The sequence below is a fragment of the Leopardus geoffroyi genome, chromosome B3 (assembly GCF_018350155.1).
Source record: "Leopardus geoffroyi isolate Oge1 chromosome B3, O.geoffroyi_Oge1_pat1.0, whole genome shotgun sequence".
Taxonomy (NCBI): Eukaryota; Metazoa; Chordata; class Mammalia; order Carnivora; family Felidae; genus Leopardus; species Leopardus geoffroyi.
This window is the reverse complement of record NC_059337.1, coordinates 135,785,057-135,809,531: the sequence shown is the minus strand read 5'-3', so window position 1 is coordinate 135,809,531 and position 24,475 is coordinate 135,785,057. Positions and strand designations below refer to the sequence as shown.

At 50.6% G+C, this 24,475-nt stretch overlaps 1 protein-coding gene across 2 annotated transcripts in view; it reads right to left on the bottom strand.

Annotated features, from left to right (window-relative positions):
• Positions 1 to 24,475, bottom strand: part of RIN3 (Ras and Rab interactor 3) — a 123,732-nt gene that overhangs the window by 81,864 nt on the left and 17,393 nt on the right. For both annotated transcript variants that reach the window (XM_045448283.1, XM_045448282.1), the window contains exon 2: positions 1,108 to 1,312. In XM_045448283.1, the coding sequence (XP_045304239.1) occupies positions 1,108 to 1,312 (205 nt within the window). The remainder of the gene's footprint in view (positions 1 to 1,107; positions 1,313 to 24,475) is intronic.

Genomic DNA, 24,475 nt, shown 5'->3' with positions numbered 1-24,475 from the left:
CTGGGACTCAGTAAGTACCTGATGAATCCTGGCCGCTATCAACATGGGGCTCTGCGTAAAGGATGCCTGGAGGGACACACCATGCACTTAGAGCAAAAGAGGCTTCGGCAGCAGACTGGAGGTTGCCGGGGGCAGGGGCGGAGGTGGGGGTGGGGGGACTGGATGCAGGGCTTCACGTTGGGGCCAGGAAATGTCTGGCAGATGTCTGACAGGACCGGTGCTGGGACAACACTGTGAACGTACTAAATGGTACACTTGACCATGGTTAATTTTCTGTTATGGGAATTTCACCTCGATAAAAAAGAAAACCGAAAAAAAGACTCCTGGGGAGTGGAGTAGAGGCTAAAAGAGAATAGATGGCAAAAACTTTGAGAAGACTCTACTCCTCACTTTGTCACGTCTGTCCAGTTTGATTTTTTTTTTTTTACAGTGAATACATATGCCTATCACTTTTATAATTAAACGAATTTTTTTTTTTTAAAGGAAGTGGCATGGAACAGAAAATGCGTGGGGTGGTGGTCGGTGGCATTTGATGAGCTCTGATTCACTATCTACGGATCTTTCTTCCCCTGCAATGCCCCTATCACCTAGAGCAAAGCACTTTAATTGATGGCCCCATTTCAAAGTGAGAGAAAGGGAGGCTCACTCAACTCACAGAGCCTGACTCAAGAGCTTTTGCCTCCATCACACACAGCCCCCTAATTCTCATATGTCAAATAAAGGGGTGTAAAATGATTTCTCAGGTCCCTCCAGCTCTGATATCCTCTGGTACCCTCTGGTCCCAGATGCCTGGTCCTGTCCACAATCCAGTCTCCTAATATTGAAGGCATTCCCTTTCTTCTCCAAGTGTCAACGCAGGTGCACGAATGCCCAGGACAGCCCATGCCAGCCACACAGTTCCCTGCTCTCCAGCAGGGACACCAGAGCCCCCGCCAGTCTCTCGCTCCTGAGTTTGGGGAAAAGACACCCCAGTCGAAAAGCCGATAAACCCAAGAAAGGAATGTAGATGGGCGGTTGTGCAGAGGCCAGCTGCTTGGGTGGGAGCCCAGGCAGCTCCTTGTGGCTGTGCCCGCCCACCCGTCACAAGGTGAAGAGACCCCAACTCACCCCAGCCGCCTCCCGCTGCAGGATCCTGGCTGCCTCCACGCGGCCCAGACCCAGCTGCAGCCACACCGGGCACGTTTTGATGAGCTTCTCCAGGACGCTGATACCCCGCCGTGGAAGGCAGTTCTTCGGGGTGACCGGCAGACAGGGCCCCATGCCACCTTCCTCCTCTTCTTCCTCTTCTTGTTTGCCAACATCTGGAACAGGACTGAGAACAGAATCAAATGATCAGCCCATCCTGCAGCCAGCCCAGAGACTGGTGTGTAACAAACGGGGATTCGGTTCAATGGGTCAGTTATTCATCTAGCATCTGTGAAGCCAGGAGTCTTTTGAGAATTAAAAAATAAACCATGATCTTCCCCTTAGGGTGCTTACAATAAAATGGGTTGGATACGCACAGAAACAAGCAGCTGAAGCATTGGGATAAACATAACAGAAGCACAGTGTAACAGAAGTAGCTAATTCCAACCCAGGATGGCTTCAGGGAAACACAGCGGGCATTGGAGCAGAGCTCTGAAGAGAATTTTTAAAACTTTTATTATTTTTATTATTATTATTTTTTGTACCTCTCTCTAGAGGGTGCAAGTGAGCCAGGGGCAGAGAGAGAGAGAGAGAGAGAGAGAGAGAGAGAGAATCCCACAAGGGTCAGAGAGAGAGAGAGAGGGAGGGAGGGAGGGAGAGAGAGAGAGAGAGAGAGAAGCGGGGCTCTCTCACAAAGTGGGGCTGGTGTTTTACCTGAAGCCGGTCTTGTGCTCACCTGAAGCGCGGCTCAAGCTCACCTGATGTGGGACTTGAACTCACGAACTGTGAGATCATGACCTGACTCGGTCAGATGCTTAAGGGCTGAGCCACCCAGGTGCCCCTTTTATTATTTTTTAGTTTATTTGTTTATTTTGAGAGAGAGAGAGAGAGAGAAGAGAGGGAGAGAGAGAATCCCAAGCAGGCTCTGCACTGTGGGTGTGGAGTTTGATGTGGGGTTCAAACTCACAAACCAAACTCACAAGCCAAAACCAAGAGTTGGATCCTTAACCGACTGAGCCACCCAGGAGCCCCTTAAAAACTTTTAAATTGAAGGGTAACTTACAGTGAAACATACAAGTCTTTAGTATACATCTAGACAGAATTATATATGTGTATATATATGTTATATATATACCCGTGTTAATTATGTATATATGTATGTATACATATATATACATACATACATATACCCATGTTAACTACCACCCAGATAGAGACCAGTGCTATTGAGCTCTTAAAAGTGGGTTGACTGAATTGAGACCTGCTAGGAGTATCAAATACACACAGGAGCTGAAGTCTTGATATGAAAAAAAAAAAAAAAAAAGACTGTAAAATTGCTCATTAATAAGATTTTATGTTGACGACACGTTGAAACAATAGTTTGAGTGTATTTGGTTAAAGAAAACGTTATTAAAATTAATTTCACCTGTTTCTTTCTACTTTTTTTAAAGTTTATTTATTTATTTTGGTGGGGGTGGAGGGGTGGAGAGAGGGAGACAGAGAATTCCAAGCAGATTCCACACTGTCAGTGCACGGCCCGATGCGGGACTCAAACCCGTGAACCACAAGCTCATGACCTGAGCCAAAGTCGGATGCTTAACTGAGGTGAGCCACCCAGGCGTCCCTCCTTCTATTTTCTTAATGCGGCTACGAGAAAATTTAAAACTTCATTTGTGGCTTGCATTATAGTTCTATTGCTCTGATACAGACATTTCCAGAAGGCTCCCTTATGTCCCTCCCAGTTAACACTCTCTGCTCCCCAGGGTGAGGATGTGATAGGTCAGGGGGGGGGGGGGGAAGGAGGCCTATCACAGGCCTAAGAAAGAGCAAAACCAAAGTAGAGGTCCAGTTTAAGAGACCTCAGACCCTCCCCCAAATGCTCACTCCACTGGAACCCCTGCACACACAGAGTTTTGATTCTGAGGAACGAAATCTCTCGGTGTATCTGCAGGGATGGTAACCCTTATTACCTAGGAAGCTGTGGCTGGTGCCCCTCTTTTGCCTGTGTCCCTGACTAGCGGGTGCTAGTAAGGAGACGCCCTGTGGAGGGACCAGGCCAGGATGAACCCCGTTACAGGCACAGAAAAGTGGAACCAGGTGGTGGGGGAGAGGGGGTCAGAGGGCAGCAAGACCCAAAAGTCCTGATGAGGGAACAGCATCTCCTAAAGGGAAGGGCAGGGTCCTGGCAGGTCTTAAGTTGGAGGGAGGCTGGGAAGTGCTGGACCAAACAGGTCCGGCAGCGCTGTGTTGTTTAAGCAGCCGGGTTTTGCAGAGGCCCGGCTAGGCGGGTGTGCAGTCAGCCAATGTGGGTGTGTGCTAAAATTCCCTCCTGACGCCCCCACTCCCAAATCCCTGGAGAAGCCCTCCGTCTCAGGGATGCTGGATGTGCAGGCACGGATACTTGTGGATTTCCCCTCCGTGTCCACGCAGAGAAGTGTGCCTGGTCACCAGGGCAACAGGAGTGGGCTGGGAGGGGCCATAGGGCCGCCCTATGGATGTCCACAGGCCGTGGGGCTGGGGCCCAGTGGGCCTCATTTGGAGTTCAAATCCAAGGAGGCCCAGCCGATACTGATGTAACCTCTTCCCAGGCCCTGAAGGATGAGGGTGGTCACAGCATCTCCTCTGGGACAGAAGTGAGAAGGGTGGAGGCCAGAATTACCCAGAAAAGGGCCTGTTTGTTTGCTCTAACCCCTCCCCCCACTTGGAAACACAAAACTATCTTCTGGAACCAAAAGTCTTCCTGATCATCTTTAAACCTCCTTACTTGGCCTGGGGCCTCCCCCAGGGGCAGGTTAGGGTTCTAATGGCAGCTGGGGGCGAGAGCTCCAACTTTCTCTCTGCCCCCAGCTAGGCTTAGGCCTTGAAACGCCCTTTCCCTCAGAGTCTGTTTTCTTATCGGTGCAATGGGCAGGGGGTGGCCCGGAATATTCCTCCACCTACTGGGTGGCCTGAGGCGGGGCCTGGGCTTTGGGGACAAAGGTCCTCATTTTGTCCTATGGAACCAAAGCCATGATCAAACAAACAGGCTCTGTGAGAAAGGAGGGGGTCTGTCTTGTATTCACTTGTACTGTGAACAGTCTCTGAGGGTCTGCAAGCTCCAGATGTTGTTCCAGGCACTGGGTTAGAGCAGAGAAAACAAAACCAAACGAAAACAACAAACCTCATGTCTAGGAGAGGGGCCAGGTGACAGACAAGGTGAACGAGTGACCTAGAGTGCGTCAGGTCGTGCTGAGCTGTACCGAGGACGCAGATGTCTGGGGAAGGGCCAAGGCCTTTGAGCAATCTTACCCGGAAGCCTGGGGGCTGGCAGGTGCGGGGGTGGGGATGCGGGGGGAGGAGGAGGGGAGGTCGGAGGGGGCAGGGTGGGGGTCCCTGTAAGATTCTGGAGCCATTGGCAGAGGTGGCTCTAAATCCATATATATGAACACCTTCCCTAGGCTTCTGATTAGCAACTAGCCCACAACCACGCAAGCTTCCTCAGCAAGAAATGGGCCCTCTATGACCTCATGGGGCCCACGGGGCCTCATGGGGTGGCTTCTGGGCCCATGGAGAGTCTTCAAGGATCCACAGAGATGAAGCTGTTCCCTGCCCCCAGCTCCCTGGGAGTCCCACCTGCATCCCGAGGACAGGGTGACCAAGGAGAAACTGCCCAGCCTCCAATGTCATGGGCACTGTGCCACCCTTGTGATCACATCCCTTCCAGCTCTAAAACCTTCAATGGCTCCCACCGCCTGAAGGATCCAATCCAGTCCCCTAATATTGAAGGCATTCTCTTTCTGAGCCCTGCCCCCTGCAAACTCCCCTACAAAGGGCTGCCCTCCATCAGCTCAGCAGAACCCGAGCTTCCCCACCCTGCTCTGTCCACCTGCAATTCCTTCGGGTTCCCTGTTACTCCCTCCCAACATTTTCTCCAACGGGCAGCCAAAAGTTTAGTGGATTGGACCAGAAAGCAAGAATCACACGAGGAAAGATGGATAAATTACACATACCAAAATTTACACACGTGTCATCAAAACACCTCGTGAAGAAAACGAATACTCAAACCATAGGCTCAAAGAAGATATCTGCAAAGCATACACCTAACAGAGAACAACCAAGTCGATGTTAAAAACAGACACAAGATTTGAAAATACCTCAAAGAAGAAGGCATACGAATGGCTAGCAAGCAGGTGAAAGACTGCCCAACATCATTAGTCATTAGGGAAATGCAAATCAAAACCACAATGAGATGCCGCGACACAACCACCAGAATGGCTAAAATTAAAAAGACTGACGTCACAAATTGGTGAAGATGGGAAGTAATCAGAACCGTTGCATGTTATTGGGGGGAATGTGAGTTGGTACAACCACTTTGGAAAAAGGCCGGTTTTCTGTTTTTTTTAATTTTTCATTTTAAGAGAGCATGAGTGGGGGAGAAGGGCAGAGGGAGAGAAAGAGAGAATCTTAAGTAGGCTCCATGCCCAACACAGAGCTCGACAAAGGCTTGATCCCATGACCCCGGGATCATGACCTGAGCCTAAATCAAGAGTCGGACACTAGGGGCGCCTGGGTGGCGCAGTCGGTTAAGCGTCCGATTTCAGCCAGGTCACGATCTCGCGGTCTGTGAGTTCGAGCCCCGCATCAGGCTCTGGGCTGATGGCTCAGAGCCTGGAGCCTGTTTCCGATTCTGTGTCTCCCTCTCTCTCTGCCCCTCCCCTGTTCATGCTCTGTCTCTCTCTGTCCCAAAAATAAATAAATGTTGAAAAAAAAAAAAAATTAAAAAAAAAAAAAAAAAGAGTCGGACACTCAACTGAGTCACCCACGCGCCCCGAAAAAGGCAGGATTTTTTTTGTGTTTTTAATAAGTCTAAACAGATACCTACCATCTGGCCCAGCCATCCCACTCCTGGGTATCCACCCAAGAGAAATAAAATATGCCCACACAAAGACCTGGACATGAATCTTCATGGCAGCTTTCCTCATAATAGCCTGACACTGGTCCAGGGGTCCATCAATGGCAGAATGAACGACAGACTGGTATCTCGCTGTCTATCTCACAACAGACTAGGAAGTGCTGATCCATACAACCACGTGGATGAATCTCAAAAACATACTGAGTGAAAGAAACCAAATGCAGAAAAACATACATACTGTCTGAACCCATTTGTATGAAGTCCAAGTGGTATACTAAGATAGGTGTATTTACGTTGCATCGTATGTAAATTTTACACCAAAACAATACAAAAGCACCATCAGTGAATACTGAACTCGAGCTAATGATACGTATGCTAATATATCCAGGGGTGCCCGAAACTTTCTTTGAAATGGTTTAAAAAGTAAAGTGGATTCACAGGAGGATAGAGGGATGGATGGGGGTGTAATAAAGTAAATATACAAAAACATTAAGGGTATGTGGCGGGTATATGGGTGTTAACTGAAAAATTCTTTCAACTCTTCTGCAAGTTTAAAATCTTTTAGGGGCACCTGGGTGGCTCAGCCGGTACGCGTCTGGCTCTCAGTTTTGCCTCAGGTCACGATCTCATGGTTCTTGAGTTTGAGCCCTACGTTGGGCTCTGCACTCACAGTGGGGAGCCTGCTTGGGATTCTCTCTCTCTCCCTCTGTCTGATCCTCCCTCACTTTATCTCTCTCTCTCTCTCAAAATACATAAACTTAAAATAAAATAAAATATTTTATAGTAAACTACTGGAGATAAAGTTTTCCCCATTCCTTGAGACCCATTGAGAAGAAGCCTTTCTGTTGTACTAGAAGCCCTGGGTTTGAATCCAGGCTGTGTGACCTCTGGCCGGTTACGTTACTTCTCCGGGCTTCAGTTTAAGCATCTATAAAAAGGTAGTAATAACCCTTACATAAAAGAGTTATTACAAAAACTCGGTGAGACGGAGGTCTGCCGGGTGCTTAGCACAACTCAGCAGATGTTAACTATTGTTTTTCTATCACTCCAACCCTCCAACTGGGTTCTTGTCACTACAATTCTTCCCCTTTGTAGTCTTGATTTTAGGATTTAGCACATTTGATTAGAGTGACTGGGGTAGACATCTGTGTGCTGCACTTGGCTTGTAACCTAGACAACACCTGGCCCCAGGGGTAACCCACAAGTTCCAGCACCTTGTGGCTCAGCGACGGCCCCGGGCAGTAGGCGCTGACGTGGCCAGGCTGCTCAATACCAGTCATCACAGCAGTGAAACCAAATCCGACACGGTCTCAGCTCTGGGTGTTTCCACCTTTGCTATTGTGCTTGAGCCCCACAGCCCAGCCCCAAGCTCCATCACCGGCGCTGGCATTCTGCGGTCGCAAGTGGGCGCTCAGAGCGCCCAAATGACCCCAAACCCAAAGTCGGCAGGGATTCGAGGATCAGAAGGTCCGGCCCCGCTGGCCTTCTTTGGCCTGGTCAGAGCAGACGCCCTTGTGAGCGCCTCGTTCCTTCGGGGCTCTGGTGCTTTCGTGACTCAGAGCAAGGCCCAAAGCTCCCAGCCTTGGCTCGCTCCTTCTCTGCTGGCAGAGCAGGTGACCCCGACACCCACATCCTCCCCCTCAGCGGCCAAACTCCAGCAGAAGGCCCTGCAAAGGCAGCCAGAGGAACCTTTGGGTAACGAGCGGCACTGTTAGCGAAAAGTAAGGAGCCTCAGAAACTTTAATGTTTTAATTTATATTTGAAAGAGAGACAGAGCTTGAGCAGGGCAGGGGCAGAGAGAGAGAGGGAGACACAGAATCTGAGGCAGGCTCCAGGCCCCGAGCTGTCAGCACAGAGCCTGACGTGGGGCTCGAACCCATGAGCAGCGGGACATGACCTGAGCTGAAGTCAGACGCTTAACCGACTGAGTCACCCAGGCGCCCCGAGGCTCAGAAACTTGAGAGCAACTCCACCGGAAAGAGCAATTGTTCACAACCTGTTTCCTTCGGCTCACTGGTGGGGGGCTCCAGTCAGGGCCTGCTGTCCAAGGACACCAGGCTGCCAGCCCAGAGGCAGTCTGGTCTGACACCCGAGGAGACCCTCACCCTGCACAGCATAGACACAGCAACCTGGTGTATTTGGGGGACTTTCTCACCAGCTTCCCTGACGGAGGGGTGAACTGGCATGTCCTCGTCTCCCTGGTCTGGTTTCTATGTCCCTGTCACGGGCCTATGAACCTGGCTTTGGAGAGCAAAGCTCTGCTCGGGGTGGACAGGCTGCCCCAGTGTGGGGTCAGGGCAGTGAGGGTGACGGCTTGGGGTGTGGGGCCTGGCTCGATGCTGCCTGTTTGGAAGGAAGAAATGGAAGGTGCCCAGCTCATGAGTGCCCCAGGCCCAGGGAGGCAGTTCAGAAAGTTCAGCGATGCCTCACTGTGCGGAGAACTGAGGCTCCCTTGTGCAGACTCAGCCAGCACTCAAGTGGAATGGGGGATCGAAGGAGAGGTTCCACCCACGATCCCAACCCCAAGAAGCTTCCAGATCAAGGGGGTCTATTGGGATGCAGAAGCCTGGTCCCTGCCCTCACAGGCTCTCAGGTCTGTGGGTGTGCTCCAGTGACGGATATTATGGGATGGCCAGATAACTGTACAAGGTGCACGGCACGCAGATGGCATGGGGGGGGGGGGGTGGATGGGAGGCGGCCCTGGTAATGCCAATCAGGGCAGTAGCCCGCCTGTTTGGTGTACAAGTAGCCCCCAGCACAACCATGTGTGGGTCTGCTCTGAGTACTCTACACAAGCCCTTAACTTGGGCATCCTCGTACCTACACACCTGGGCTGCACTGTGCCCCCCAACATGGTACGTCCAAATTTTAGCCCCTTGTACCCTAGAATGTGAACTTATTTAGAAAAAGGATCTTGTAGGGGCGCCTGGGTGGCGCAGTCGGTTAAGCGTCCGACTTCAGCCAGGTCACGATCTCGCGGTCCGTGAGTTCGAGCCCCGCGTCGGGCTCTGGGCTGATGGCTCAGAGCCTGGAGCCTGTTTCCGATTCTGTGTCTCCCTCTCTCTCTGCCCCTCCCCCGTTCATGCTCTGTCTCTCTCTGTCCCAAAAATAAATAAACGTTGAAAAAAAAAAAAAGAAAAAGGATCTTGTAGATGTAATGAACTTAGGGATGAGATGATCCTGGGTTGAGGACGGGCCCTAAATCCAGCGGGAGGTGCTCTTACAAGAACAGGGAACGCCCGCGAAGAGACACTGGAAAGTCACGTGAAGGCAGAGGAAGAGATTGGATTAGGACGTCCCCAAGCCCAGGAGCACCGCAGGCTGAGGGGGCCACCACTAGAAGCTAGGAGAGAGGCATGGAAGGGATTCTCCCCCAGGGCCTACACATGGAACCAGTTCTGCAGATACAAGGCTGGCCTCCAGAATTGTGAGAGAATAAGCTTCTGTTGTTTCAAGCTGCAAAGTTTTCAAAAGCTGCCACGGTCCTGGGAAATCAATACTCGACACCTAACAGTCCCAAGTCAAGATGAGGATGCTGAGGCACAGAGAGGTTAAATAGCTTACCCAAGGGCACACAGCCAATACGTGGCAGAGCTGGGATTCAAACCCAGGCAATGTGGCTCTAGAGTTTGTACTTAAAAGTACTACACTATTCTAGCTCTGGAAGGAATTTAAAAAATTTCCCATGTATTTGTGTCTTTGTCATACACGGCAAAGGAGGTTAGATAATGTTGTTATATCATCTGGAATGTATACAAACGTACACAGAGACATGTAAAAATGTACACAGAAATAACTTCCAGAAGGCTACGTAAGACATCATTAAAGACCGTTATTTCTGAGAAGTGCAGGGGATTTGTTTCAATTTTTTATACTGATTAGCATTACTTATATGATTAAAACGTATCTTAATTAAATAAATGTGGGAAAATATACCTGTTTGTCACATAAACGAATGCAGGGTAGAGAGCTGTTGGCTTTGGGGTCTCCCAAGCCTGGCTCGTAACCCAGTTTTGCACAGACTCTGGTGGGGCTTGGATGCCTTATCCAACCACTATGGCCTCCAGTTTCCTCTTCTGCAAAGGGAGTAAGTACAACCAGCTGAGAGAATTTCTCTTGGGAGCAAAGGAGATGCGGCAGGCAGGCACGTGGCATGAAAAGGGCACTCCGTGTGTGACGATTATTATGGGGTCACTAAGAGCACGCCTCTAAAAGCCACAATTGAATTGCCAAATGGATGGCAGCAACCACCCTAAGCTTCAGAAGTCCAAAGTCCCCTCCTTTCCTTTTTTTTTTTTTTTTTTTTTTTTTTTTTTCAACATTTATTTATTTTTGGGACAGAGAGAGACAGAGCATGAACGGGGGAGGGGCAGAGAGAGAGGGAGACACAGAATCAGAAACAGGCTCCAGGCTCTGAGCCATCAGCCCAGAGCCCGACGCGGGGCTCGAACTCCCGGACCGCGAGATCGTGACCTGGCTGAAGTCGGACGCTTAACCGACTGCGCCACCCAGGCGCCCCCCCTCCTTTCCTTTTGAGGTGGCACCTGTTTCTCCAGCTGGGACAGGACTGTCTAGAGGTCCTGGAGGGGAGTGTCCCTGTCTGTGACTCTGGTGGCCCTGAGATGCAGCCATGCCTCAACACTCCCAGGGTGAGACAGGACAGTTGCCCAGTGCTGCCCCCAACACCCCACCCTTTTCCTTGTCCTCCATGCCGACTGCTCCTCAATGAAATGACTCCTTCTGCACAGACCGGAAGGGACCAGAAACACAAGGACCGGCATATGGGAGGTGTGAGACCTGGTAGGAAGGGACATCAACCTCTCAGCTGGTGCCATCTCTCTACAAACTCACCACTCGAGGGTCGGTGGACATTTCACACACTCTGCCCAGCACAAGGGCGAAGACCTGGGGCTCATTAGTCTCTGTCCGAGCCCCTGCCGCGCCCTGGCCAAGTGACCAAGGGCAAGGTATTGAATGTCTACAGGGCTCAGTTTTCTCATCTGTACAATGGGGCTGGTAACACCTGCCACATGCAACGCACACCAAGCAGCACCTGGTACGTGATAACACTTCAAACAGGTCTTTATTCTGGCCGGGGCAGCCACATACACAGTCATGTTCTGTTTCTCCCAGGAACACCTGTTGCTACAGTGGCAACATACGAGATGGCCCAAGATAAGCAAGAATCCACGGCTCGGCCCTCTAGGAGCCGCTGGGGCACCAAGAGGGTTAAGCACCACCGAGAATGAAGACAGGTGCACCTGTTCTGAAAATGATTGTCAAAATCTAAGAGAGACGGGATGGTGTGGCCCAGGCCCAGCGGCCCCTCCCAGGATGCACACGGGCACAAGGAGACGATGAGGATGGCTGGCTGCAGGGGCGTTTGCAGTGACCAGACAATGGGAACGACCAAAGTCCACCCCTAAGAGAATGGGTCCATAATTTGTGATTCTGTCCACCCGGGACCATCGCACAGCTGCTAAAAGGCAGGAACCAATGCAACACAGTTAAATCTCAAAATCCTGTTAATGTCCTGATTTTAGTCCTTGTGCTGAGGGTAGGTAAGAGAATGTCCTTCTGTTTGAGAAACACCCACTCAGATACATTGGGGTAAAGAGGCACCGTGTCTGCAACTTAGAACGAGCAGAGGTGACAAAATGTTCACTGGTGGGTCTGGGTGAAGAATGTACATACAGGAGTTCTCTGTACTATTCTCATAACTTCCCTGGGAGTCTGAAGTTACATTAAAAGAACAAATTTCAGGGGCGCCTGGGCGGCTCAGTCAGTTAAGCGTCCGACTTCGGCTCAGGTCACGATCTTGCGGTTCGTGAGTTCGAGCCCCGTGTCGGGCTCTGTGCTGACAGCTCAGAGCCTGGAACCTGCTTCGGATTCTGTGTCTCCCTCTCTCTCTGCCCCTCCCCTGATCACACTCTGTCTATCTCTGCCTCAAACATAAATAAAACATTTAAAAACATTTAAAAAATTAAAGAACAAATTTCAAATTTCAAAATCACTCAAACCTAATGTTGAGTGAAATAAGCACATTACAGAAGGAAGGAACATAAGGAGGTGTAAAAACACACATGCCACAGCTCCGCGTCTTGTTTGTGGATACGGACACACCCAGTTCAGGATGCTGGTTCCTGCCGAGGGGAGAGGAAAAAAACGGGATCGGGGAGGGGTCTGCAGGAGGCTTCGGCCAGCTCTGTGACCCCTGATTTATTTTTTAGGGGATCTGCAGCAATAAGCCAAAATGACAAGGATTTAACAAAACTGAATTATGGGTACTCAGGGCATCGTTATGTTTTCCCCTGGACTTCTGTGTGCTTGAAATACTTAATTAAAAAGCAAACAAAACACCCACACACCTTCTCCTAAGATCTCAGCGTGTGTCACAGGCTGAGGAGATACAGGGTGGGAGGTCCCCAGGCAGCCAAGCTTATTATTCCCTCTGCCAGCTCAATTTCTACGGTACACTCCAGCTTTTGTTTGTTTGTTTGTTTCATGTCGTGAAGTCAGTTGTGGAGCTTGAGGGCTGTGCCGAAAGGCAATGAAGATAAGCCCAGCCTGGGGGTGGTTCACCAGTTCATCCAGAGAATCAAGCCCCAGGGGACTTGTGGGGAAATCCTCGGAAAACTGCCACAAGGTCACTAGAGAAGAAGCCAGAGGTCACTGTGGCCATTTTTCTGGAAGCCACAGGACTCAGGCCAGGAGCAGCAGCTGATGCCATCTGGAAAGGCACCCCAGAGGCCCTAAGGTAATGACCAAAGCCAAGCCACTCCACCTGGCTGAGCTCCAGTGCCCCCCACCGTGATCAGGGAGACCAGGCCACCTCCCGGAAGGTTGTCTGAGGATCACGTGGGATGGCATACGGAAAGAACCCAGCCACGGCTGACGCATAACAGGTGGTAAGCACTAGAAGGGATGGGGCATTTGGGACAGTTTACAGAGACGTCCAGATGTACAGCGACTGCTGATTTCCACAGTGTAAACACTGCTGGCCTTGCTGACAATGAGCCATCAACGGTTTAACCAGCAGCTCGCAAGGTTCCTGAATAGCTACCCACAGGCCTTTGTGAGCCTCCAAGCCGCTGGCCTCTGCCTCAGATGTTCCCCTAATGCTGAGGTTCTCTCTGTAGCATCCCAATATGTACTCGTTGTATCTGTTTGACGACTTCTAGTGACAGGGCGGCTGGCTCACTACCTCACTGGGCAACCCATTGTGAGAAGCAATTCTCAATGTCTATGGAGACGAAATGTGTTTCTCTCAAGCTTTCCCTCTTGTTGCTTTCTCTATACGTTATAGGGCCTTGGGGACCACTCACCCGCCCCCACAGAGCCCTTCAGCTATATGAAGATGGCTGGCACACCCCCTCCCCCACCCCAGGTCCTCTCTCCTCTTGGATGAACAGCCCTACTCTTCGACAAGGCTTCCCAGAGCTAACGTTTATCAGCTGTTTCCCTGTTGGTGGGCCTTGAGCTTGGTGTTTTACATACAGTGTCTCTATGAATTTGCAAATGAAGTGATTTTTTTTTTTTAAATAACATTTTAACATACACAACTCAACCATTTTTGGTATAGTCACAGAATTATGCAGCTATCAGTATAATTTAAGACATTTCCATCACCCCAGAAGGAATCCCATACCCATAGGCAGTCATGATTTCCTCCCAACACCTCAGGCAGTGGCAACCACTAATCTACTTTCTATTTCTGTCTTTATAGATTGGCCTCTAGATATTTCATATAAGGAATCAGATAATATGTGGTCTTTTATGTTTGGTTTCTTTCACTTGCATATATATATATATATATATATATATATATATATTTAATTTTTTAATGTTTATTTTTGAGAAAGAGAGAAAGAGAGAGAGAGAGAGAGAGAGAGAGAGACAAAGCATGAGTGGGGGAGGGGCAGAGAGAGAGGGAGATACAGAATCCAAAGCAGGCTTTAGGCTCTGAGCTGTCAGCACAGAGCCCGATGCGGGGCTCCAACCCAGGAACCATGAGATCATGACCTGAGCCGAAGTCAAACGCTTCACGGAGCCACCCAGGTGCCCCACATATATATATTTAATTCCAGTGTAGTTAACATAGCATGATATTAGTTTCAGGCATACAAAACAGCGATTCAACAATTCCATACATCACTCAGTGCTCATCAAGATACATGCACTCCTTGTTGATTGATAGGGGCATATGTACCCCAATGTTTATAGCAGTGCTTTCAACAATAGCCAAATTATGGAAAGAGCCTAAATGTCCATCAACTGACAAATGGATAAAGAAGATGTGGTTTATATATACAGCGGAATACTACTTGGCAATGAGAAACAATGAAATCTGGCCATTTGCAGCAACGTGGATGGAACTGGAGGGTATTATGCTAAGTGAGAGAAGTCAGGCAGAGAAAGACAGATACCATATGTTTTTACTCACAGGTGGATCCTGAGAAACTTAACAGAAGACCAATGGGGGAGGGAAAAGGGGAAAAAAATAGTTATAAACAGAGAGGGAGGGAGGCAAACCATAAGAGGTTCTTAAATAGAGAGAACAAGCTGAGGGTTGATGGGGGTGGAGGGGTGGGGGCTGGTGGGGAAAATGGGGGATGGGCATGGAGGAGGACACTTGTTGGGAAGAGCCCTGGGCGTTGTATGTAAGCGATGAATCACGAGAACCTACCCCCAAACCAAGAGCACACTGTATACCTGAGCCAAAGTCCGACGCTTAACCGAATGAGCCACCAGGCACCCCCCACGGCACCCTTACTGAAAACCAATTGAATGTAAGTTACAGCGGGGTTTGGAGCTCCCTAATCATACTGTTTCACCCTCCTTCTGAGCATGCTGAGTATCCTCTTTGTATTTTCGAAACGCAGAGTCTCAAACAGGGACTCTTTTGAGTTCCCCAGATATGCCCTGAGCACTGAAAAAAGACACATTACCATCACTTCCCTCATCTGGATATCCTACCCCTATTAACGTGACGCGACACGGCACCAGCTTTTCCCCAGCTACATACGCAAGCAACACTCTGATAAACGGTGGGAAACTGTTGCATTCTGAGGTCGGGATTCCCACTGTCGAAATGAAGGGAAATAACAGACCTACGAGATGAGCAGCGGTTGTGACAAACGCCGTATTCATCAGGAGAACAGGTAGGATATAAAGGCGGTGGCACTGAGCTCAGACTCAGGAGACCACGGTCTCATTCTGTTGTTCACTATGTGACCGTGGGACACTCACTCCTGCTCTCTAGGCTCCGCGACCTCTTGAGAAAAATGAGCAGGCTGAACTGGACCTGGGACGGCAAGTAGGTTGAACGTGCACGCGGTCGGTAGCCGCTGCTTAGACTGATGTTTTCCGCAGGAAAAGAAGGCTAGGACACAGCGTGCTGTCTGCCACGGGCTCCGTCTGGCTCTGCCATGCACCGACATGGACCCGACCAGGGACTAAGGCTCTTTCCAGCACTATGAATTCCACGATTCTGGACTCAACTGACCCGTGGCTGGATGCCACCTCAAGGCTTCTCTCCCTAGCTGGGCTGGCTCGGCCCCAGCAGACAGCCTGCGAGAAGGCAGGCGGCCAGCCCAGCTTCTCTGTGGCCTCCTTCCTGCCAGATGCTTTTCCTCGACGTGTAGAAGCTGAGCCACAGCTGCTGCCGGATTCTACCTCTGGCCCAGCGTTTGGTGCACACGGGACCAAAAACGCGGCTCCGGGCTGACCACGGGGATGGAAGAGACGGGGCCAGTTTCAGAGTCAGAATGTCTTAAGCCTGTAACGTGCACAACCCATGGCCCGGTTTCACAGGCTAAATAAATGCCTGAGGCCCTGGTGGGTTCCCACCGACGCCTGGGGGGCTCCGAGGACGGTGTTTGGAAAATCGTGTTGTGAGAAAGTTCCCTGGCTTTCTCTCCACCCAGAAACCGAAAGGCCTTCTGCGAGGCAGTGGGACACAGGGTGCAGCTTAAGCCGCGCCCCCGCCCCCCCACCCTCTCCCCCACCCTCCCCCCACCCCCCCACCCAACACTTGGTGGGTTAGCCTCAGGAACCTGGGATGCGGTGCTGTGGGCCCCTGCCCACAGCTTCTCAGAGGGGAAGTCAGCTTAAGCAGGTCTTCCGGACCCCGGAAGTGCTGAGAACGGGTCAGGCTGTCTCAGTTTGCACGTCACAGCCCACATCAAGGGGTCTAGCAGGTCAAAGGCCTTCAAACTTTCCACACCTGTGTGTGCTGCCGACCTCTGTTGCTTGGCACATGCCAGGCACTGCCCGGCTCCCAGCCCTGCCTTCCAGGCTGTCTGCCGGGTCCTCCGCTGACCCCGAGGGTTCCACCTGCTTAGACTGAGCCACTCCGGGGCCCCGGTGGAGCCTGGTGGAGCCAGGCTCCAGTACTGAGCCCTCTGGTGGCTGCTCCCACTATGCCAGGCCTGCCCCCAGACCCCATGTCTCAGGTTTGACTGCTGGCTCATAGCTTCTCTCTGCATGGCCCTTGGCCCTGGCCAATCTGTGCTCCTGAGAGCCTTGGACACCACAGCCTCCTGGGAACCTGGGTCAAGTTCGTCCACCCTCCTGATGGGTAGTAACTTCCTCTGGCTCACAGGTCACAGCCTCTGTCCCTATCCCAGCCAGCCCCTTGAACCCAGCCTTACTCGACTCAGCCTGCTGGCCCTGCCCACACACCAGTCCTAGGCTAAGACTACCCACTCCCATCAAGACCCAGCTCATAGATGATAATACCAATTCTCTCCCCAGTGCTGTGTGCAATTGGGCTCTGAGCGATGGCAAGGGCTGGGCTGATTAGCGGTTTGAGCACGGGCTCAGGACCCAGACAGCCTGGACTAGAACCCCAGCTTGGTGACCTTGACAAATGACTAGAGCTCTCTCTGCCTCACTTTCTTTACACTTAAGATGGGAGGTATGAAAGGCACCTGGGTGGCTCAGTTGGTTAAGCGTCCGACTTTGGCTCAGGGCACGATCTCATGGTTCATGGGTTTGAGCCCCATGTCAGGCTCTGTGCTGATAGTTCAGAGCCTGAAGCCTGCTTCAGATTCTGTGTCTCCTTCTCTCTCTCTCTCTCTCTGCCCCTCCCCAGCTCGTGCTCTGTCTCTCTCAGTCTCTCAAAAATAAAATTAAATAAATAAATAAAATTTCAAAAATTAAAAAAAAAAAAAAAGATGGGAGATATGAGCATTACTACCTTATGGGATTCTGTAAAGAGTTCAGGATAGTGCCCGGCATACAGCAAGCATCAGTGATGTTACCCTCAACCATTCATTCATCCATTGAGTATTTATTGAGCATCTACTATGGACCAGACAAAATTCTAGTCTTGTCACGATAATAATTACAAAAATAATCATACGTAGTGAAAAGGCAGCTGACATTTCCCTCCTTCCTCGCGTCCCCTGCCTCTGCCCAAATCCTTAGAAACTTCACTGAACATGATGATGGTTACTGGAAAAGAGAGCACTTGGGGGACAGATTTCCTGCCTGGGACTGAAGCTGGATGCAGTGGGGACACAAGGACCCAGGTCACCAAGGGCACTGGGCAGGCCTGTGAGCAGCTGTGACACCTGTATGTTGACATGGGCTGCGGCCACCTCTGCAAAGACACACAGGAGAGGGACCAAGTGTTGCCCTCGGTGGGGGACGGGGAGGCTGGGGCACAGGGGTGGGAGGAAGGCGTTTCACTGTATACCTTCTTGCACCTTTTGAATTCAACTCATGTGACTCTACCACCTGTTCCCAAAATAATTAAAGCAACTTGTAACTTTGAAAAAGAAAAGTTCTCATCAAGGGGATTTCAGATGTGGAACAGAGCTGGGTTCTGCACAAGCACATCTAGAGAATGCTGCTTTCTTGTTTTGGCTAAGATGGCACATGCAGGTCATTTCCCTTCTAGAACTTATCTCAGAGAGATATTTCAGAGGTGAGATAAGGCTCCACGGACAAAGATGTTTACTGCAACGTGACTTACAGACGTCAAGAAGGAGAATCAAATGGTGAACAACGTCTCTTGTCACGGCCCGTCTGCTCCCGGCGCTCTGTGTCAGTCATGTCTACTGCTGTGCGCCCAGGCTCAGCACAGAATAGGTGCTCAATGAAATTTTTTTAAATGCTTGAATGACTGGGGAAGGATTAGTACGATACGAAATTGGCAACAGCCAATTATTTTTGATCTACAAAGAAAGCAATTTTAGATATTCAATCTAATACAAACCCTGGAATCACATATCTATAAAGATACAGCTGCACATGTGCAAAATGACAAACAAAGATGCTTGCTGGGTTCACTACAGCGTTGTCTGCAATGGGGAAGAGACTGGAAACAATCTAAACGTCCATCGGAAAGGGGCTGGGTGAATGAATGGATACCAGGCAACTGCTACAAGAAGAATGAAGAAGCCCTCTGTACACTGACATGGAAAGGCTTCCGGGACATGTGGTTACATGACAAAAACAAGTTACAGAACAGTATGTATACTATGTTCCCTTGTTGGGGGGAAAAAAAAAGATCATTTGCATTTGGAAAAAAGGCACCGGAAGAAGATGCAAGAAACTAATCACTAGCTGAGCAAGTATAGGAACAGACACACAGGAGACAAGGTGGGAAGAATTTTTCACTATACATCTTTAAAAAAAAATATATATATGTATATTTAAAAATATATAAAAATATATAAAATATATTAAAAATATATAAAAATATATGTATATATTTTTTAATGTTTATTTATTTTGAGAGAGAGAGAGAGAGAGAGAGCAGGACAGGGGCAGAGAGAGAGGGAGAGAGAGAATCCCAAGCAGGCTCCAAACTGTCAGTGAAGGAGAGCTCGATCTCATGAACTGTGACATTATGACCTGAGCCGAAACCAAGAGTCAGATGCTTAACTGACTGAGCTGCCCAGGCACCCCTAAAAATATATTTTTATTTTGAACCCTGTGAATGTATTACATACTCAAAAATAAATTAATACTGTTTCCAGAGATTTCTCTGCACCAGGCATTGCTCTCTATTAACCACATGAATTCATTAAAACAACCCTGTACCATAACTCTGGTTATCATTCCCATTTTATAGAGGGGGAAACTGAGGTACAGACGTTAAGCAACTCACTAAGGCTATGGAATCGGTAAGGGCAGAGCTGGGATTTGAACTCTCTGAGTATACAGTCCGGGTTCTCAACCACTCTGCCACGTCTCTCCAGGTTCCTGCTCATGATATAAAATGAAACGTTGAAGAGTATAAACATACGAGAAGAGAATAAAGAGATGGAAAGACAGATCTGGTCTGCGGGGTGTCAAGGTATGAATTCTACACAAACCGATTTGAAGAATCCATACAATCCCAGCTGGATTCCCAAAAGTGTTCCATGAAAAGGCACGCAGAGATGACAAGGGTCAAGGGCACCCCGACACACTTGAAGAACGGGGGTAGGACTTGGTTTGCTGGGCACCAAGACCTGTTATAAAACTACAGTGATTGGGGTGCCTGGTGGCTCAGCTGGTTGAGCGTCTGACTTCGGCTCAGGTCGTGATCTCGCAGCCCCGCGTCGGGCTCTGTGCTGACAGCTCGCAGCCTGGAGCCCGCTTCCGATCCTGTGTCTCCCTCTCTTTCTGCCACGCTCTGCCTCTCTCAAAAATAAACAAACATTTAAAAAATTAAAAATAAAAAGTAAATCACTGTACAGTGATTAAGATGTTGTGGTACTGGCACAGGGACAGACAAGTCAGTGGACTAGAACAGTCCAGAAACAGACGGACACATACACAGGTCCTTGACTTATGCAGGGCCACAGCAGGACATTGAGGAAAAGAGCAGTCTCTGCAACAGAACGTGCTGAGACAACTGGGTATCCACGTGGGAAGAAAAAAGAAACGTGACCTTTCTTCACAGCATATACAAAAATCAGTTCCAGGGAGACTCTGTCCTGACCTAAATGTGGAAAGCAAAACAAAGAGCTTCTGGAAGAAAATAAAGAATATCTTTATAATCTGGTGGAAGAGAGAGATTTCTAAGCAGCGCCCATGTGCGCGCGCGCACACACACACACACACACACACACACACAGACACACACACACACACCAACCATAAATAAACTGATATATCTGACTGCATTAAAATGAAGACATTCTGGGGCGCCTGGGTGGCTCAGTCGGTTAAGCATCCGACTTCAGCTCAGGTCATGATCTCGCGGTCCGTGAGTTCGAGCCCCGCGTCGGGCTCTGTGCTGACAGCTCAGAGCCTGGAGCCTGTTTCGGATTCTGTGTCTCCCTCTCTCTCTCTCTGACCCTCCCCCGTTCATGCTGTCTCTCCCTGTCTCAAAGATAAATAAACGTTAAAAAAAATATATGAAGACTTTCTGTTCATCAAAACACTGTTAACAGAGTAAAGGCAAGCCCTCAGGGGGGAGAAGATCCCTGTGATTCACGTAAGCAACAACGGGCTGATTACTAGATTATGTACGGAACCTCCGCACATCAGTAAGGAAAAGACAAGACGTATATAAGCAAATAGAAATATGGGCAAGAGGCTTGAACTTCACACTGAGGACATCTCAGTGGCCAACAAGCATATGAAAAGATTCTCGACAGCATGAGGAATCCAGGAGCCTGGAATTACAACTCCAAGAGCCCACAAGAACGGCCAGCGTGAAGAAGACCGGCTTTGGCAAGGACCAGAAAGGAGTGGGAGCACTGGGGCCTTCCTGTTCCATTGGCGCAAATATAAACTGTTCCAGCAGTGATTGTTAATCCTGAAACGAAGGGATTGCTTTCTCCTTCTTTCACCCTTCTCTGTATATTGCAAATGTTTGCACCGAGTGTGCGTTATTCTGAAAATCAAAAAATAATAGGTGAGCATTACAGGGGAAACAATAAAAGTGGAAGAACGGACGGATGCCTACGAGCGCGTCTCCCCCGGAGACCAGTCTGCTCCTCTGGGTCTCCCCATCACATAAAATGCCACATGTGGGGATTCGGAGAGATCACCGTGGCCCCCGCCTAGCTGTGCCTCAGCCACCCTGGACAAACCAAGGGAAGGGTTTCTGTCCCTAGGGATCCAACCTGATCCAACCCTCCCCTAACCTATGGCCCCTCGTCCTTTTCAGTCTCCTCATCTGGAGAAAAAATGGGAGACATCATGCTGACACCCACAGGGCCAAGGGGCCGGGCAGATGAGATGGAATCATGTACGTGGAAAGGTGGACACCCAGACATATGTAACACAAAACAGGTCCAAAAAACCCAAACCGATTCCAAAAGTTATTTTTCAGCCAGTAGAGATTTCCCAGCTTATGGTCTGGTCGGTGCTGTCCGAAGGACCGGGTGTGATAGTGGAAACGTCCTATGTCTGCCCTATCCAGTGTGGTCACCGTTAGCTGCCTATGGCTATGGGGCACTTGAATTATGGCCAGAGTGACCGTCACTTTGTTTTAATTAACTTAATTTGTAAAACAGGTATAGGTGGCCGGAGGCTAATGTATTGGACAACAGGGGTCTAGACTTTTGCACTGTTTAAATCTCCATGCGCGCGAACTCACGTACTACATGGGGGATTTGTTTTAATTAGAAAGAAGAAATAAGATAGAAAGGAAAATTCCGCGCACGTTGAGGGTTATTACCATTAGCCGTTACTCTGTTCAGAAAGCTTTTCAAGGGGGAGATTCTGCTCTTGGCCACCTGTTCCGCTGTGTAAGGGCCCCTTCTCTTAGGAGGCTGGCTGCGGGTCCGGCTTTGCACACGGATCCCGGCCCACCCCTTCCTGAGCTTCTACAAAGTTCCCAGAGTCCATGCCCACCCTTCTGCTGCCTTGTCCTTCCCAGGGGTGGACCTGGTTAGGAAAATAGGGCTCAGATGGCTCTGGGGAGGCGTGTCCCTTGCCCCTGCCGGCCCCCTTTCCTTCAGGAGCACCCACAACACGTGGTAGCCCACATGTCCCCCGGTGACCCTGGCCTCTGGCCCCGCCTGCCGCTTACTCAGTGGTTCCCCATCATCTGGGGGAAAAAGGAAGGGGAGCAAAGTGCTCCCTTCCCCCACCTGCCACTGGGGCTGAGGAAGGAGAGGAGGCAAGGGGGGTGGGGAGAGCAGCAGCCCATGGTGGACGTGACTCACCCAAGAGAGACAAGGGGCCTCTGTGCCCTTACTCAGGCCCCTCCTGCTGGATCTCTGCTGGGATTTCTTTTTTCCTTGCCCTTAGCCTCTGGGGGCCTGCCCAAATTCCACTCTGAGCCTGGCCTTTCAAGGTCTGTAGAATGAGACTGAGAACAGCACCGACCCTTCGGTGCACTGTGAGGACAAGACAGACCACTGTGTGCGGAGCTTAACGGTGGGTCGTTGATACATGGTCACTGCAGACATTACTCATCCTGGACAGCAGAGTGGGGCCGAAAATGGTTTGCCCTGGAAAGAGAGCCGGGGTCTATCCTAGCCGTTTGCTGCCGTCGTGTCCCGGGACGAGTCTCCCTCCGTCTCTGGACCTCAGATCTCCCAACAGTGAAGTAAGAGGAAGAATGCTTCCCCCTCCCCGCCACGGCTACCTCAGGGGGTTGCTGGAAGGGTGAAACGTGACCATAGGGTGTGGGGATGTGCTTTGACAAGGTGAACCCCCGTTTCTAAACCGGGGGCGAGGTCAGGCACAGAGCCGGCCCGGGGCTGATTCCCGATGGCTGCCTGCCCGTGGGCACTGCCACAGGCGTGGGTATGCGGGCTGCGGACCACCTGCCTGGCAGCACCTTGCAGGAAACTGCCTCAGCGTCACATTCCTCCTGGTGACACTGAGTCACCCTGCCACCCACCCAACACTTGTTGTGACCACATTTCCTCTGCCGGGGGATAAGCGAATCATGTGAACGACCCAGCCTAACCAGTCCTGGTGTTTCTTGGCACCTGCCACGTCCTGGGCCCGGGCCCGTCTAGAAAAGCAAAAGGGATGCCCCTCTCCCTGCCTGAAATCCCACCCTTCGGGGCTGCATCTCTTGTAGGATTTGTTCCAGCTACCAGCCACGCGCCTCTGCCCTCCTCAGACCATACAGTCTGCACGGTCCCCGACGACTCAGCATGAGGGAAGTCACTAGTGGTGACTTTGCAAGAGTGGGAGGAAGCCGAGGACACTGGCTCGCAAACTCCGGGGGCTGCTGGGAGGTGGGGGGGTGGACAGAGTCGGGAGCTGCGAGGAGCGGTCCGGAGGCATGGCAGGCACGCTCCAACCCCCCCAAGGTTGAAGCATCTCCCCGTGACTCCGGAGCCCGGGTCGCAAGGTGGGACTCCGCCAGAGGATGAAGGGGGGCGCTGGCAGGTGGGACCAGGTGTATTTTTCCGCATGTCTCAGGTTCTTCACCTGGCCCATCCGTCCAGGGCTAAATCGGGGAGGGGGGCTAGGAGGTCACCCCACCCTGCCGGAGGGGCTCAGAAGGCTGGGGAGGGTCCAGCGGCCCTCTCGCGGGGTGCGGGCTCACCCGGCAGCAGGCTCCCAGACCCTGGGGGTGCAGGGGGTTCAGGGGCTCAGGACAGCGGCTCTGGACTCAGACAAAGCTGGGTCCAGGTCCAGGCTCTGCCACTGATGGCTGGGAGCTCCGATCAGGTCACTTGTCAGGCCTCATTTCTTTGCCTGTTAGCCGGGCACTGAAACCCCAGCTTCGCGGGGCTGTGACAATTAACTGAGAACAAACTCTCAGCGAAGGGGCCTGAAGTAAACCCTCGAGACTTAACTGCTGCCATTATAGCGACACACCTATGCGTGCCAAGAATCCTCGCTTTAAAAAAAACTTTTTTTTCAAACATCTATTTATTTTTGAAAGAGAGAGACAGAGCACAAGCAGGGCAGGGGCAGAGAGAGAGGGAGACACAGAATCCGAAGCAGTAGGCTCCAGGCTCTGAGTTGTCAGCACAGGGCCCGACGCGGGGCTGGAACCCACCAACTGGGAAATCGTGACCTGAGCCGAAGCTGGACACTTAACCGACTGAGCCACCCAGCCGCTCTGAGAATCCTCGCCTTTGATCTGCCTTGACTGATATGCGGCTCCCTGTAAAGATTCTTCTATTAGAATCACAGAGTATGAAATATGAGCACTGACCACTCCCCTTCTTGGAAACTTTCCAAGTCTCGAATTTCACTGGAAGGGAGAGGACCACAGGACAGTGCCCATCCCAAGGATTTGTGCATTTTAAAGACAGACTGTACATAAAACGGGCACTTGTTAATTCAGAGGAACAAAGTGCTAGTCGCAGGAGAGCAGACGGTGCAGAGACTTGGGGCCCACATACCTACACGATGTAGATACAATCGGTTCTCATTTTTTTGTGGTTGTTACGTTCTGTAAAGTCACCGTGAACACTGAATTAGCGAATACTGAACCACCGTGTCCAGGGGGAACACAGGGTGACGTTCCTGTGAGCTGCTGGTCATATTTTCATCACCCGATAATATATAACCTTCCCTACGTGCATTTTTATT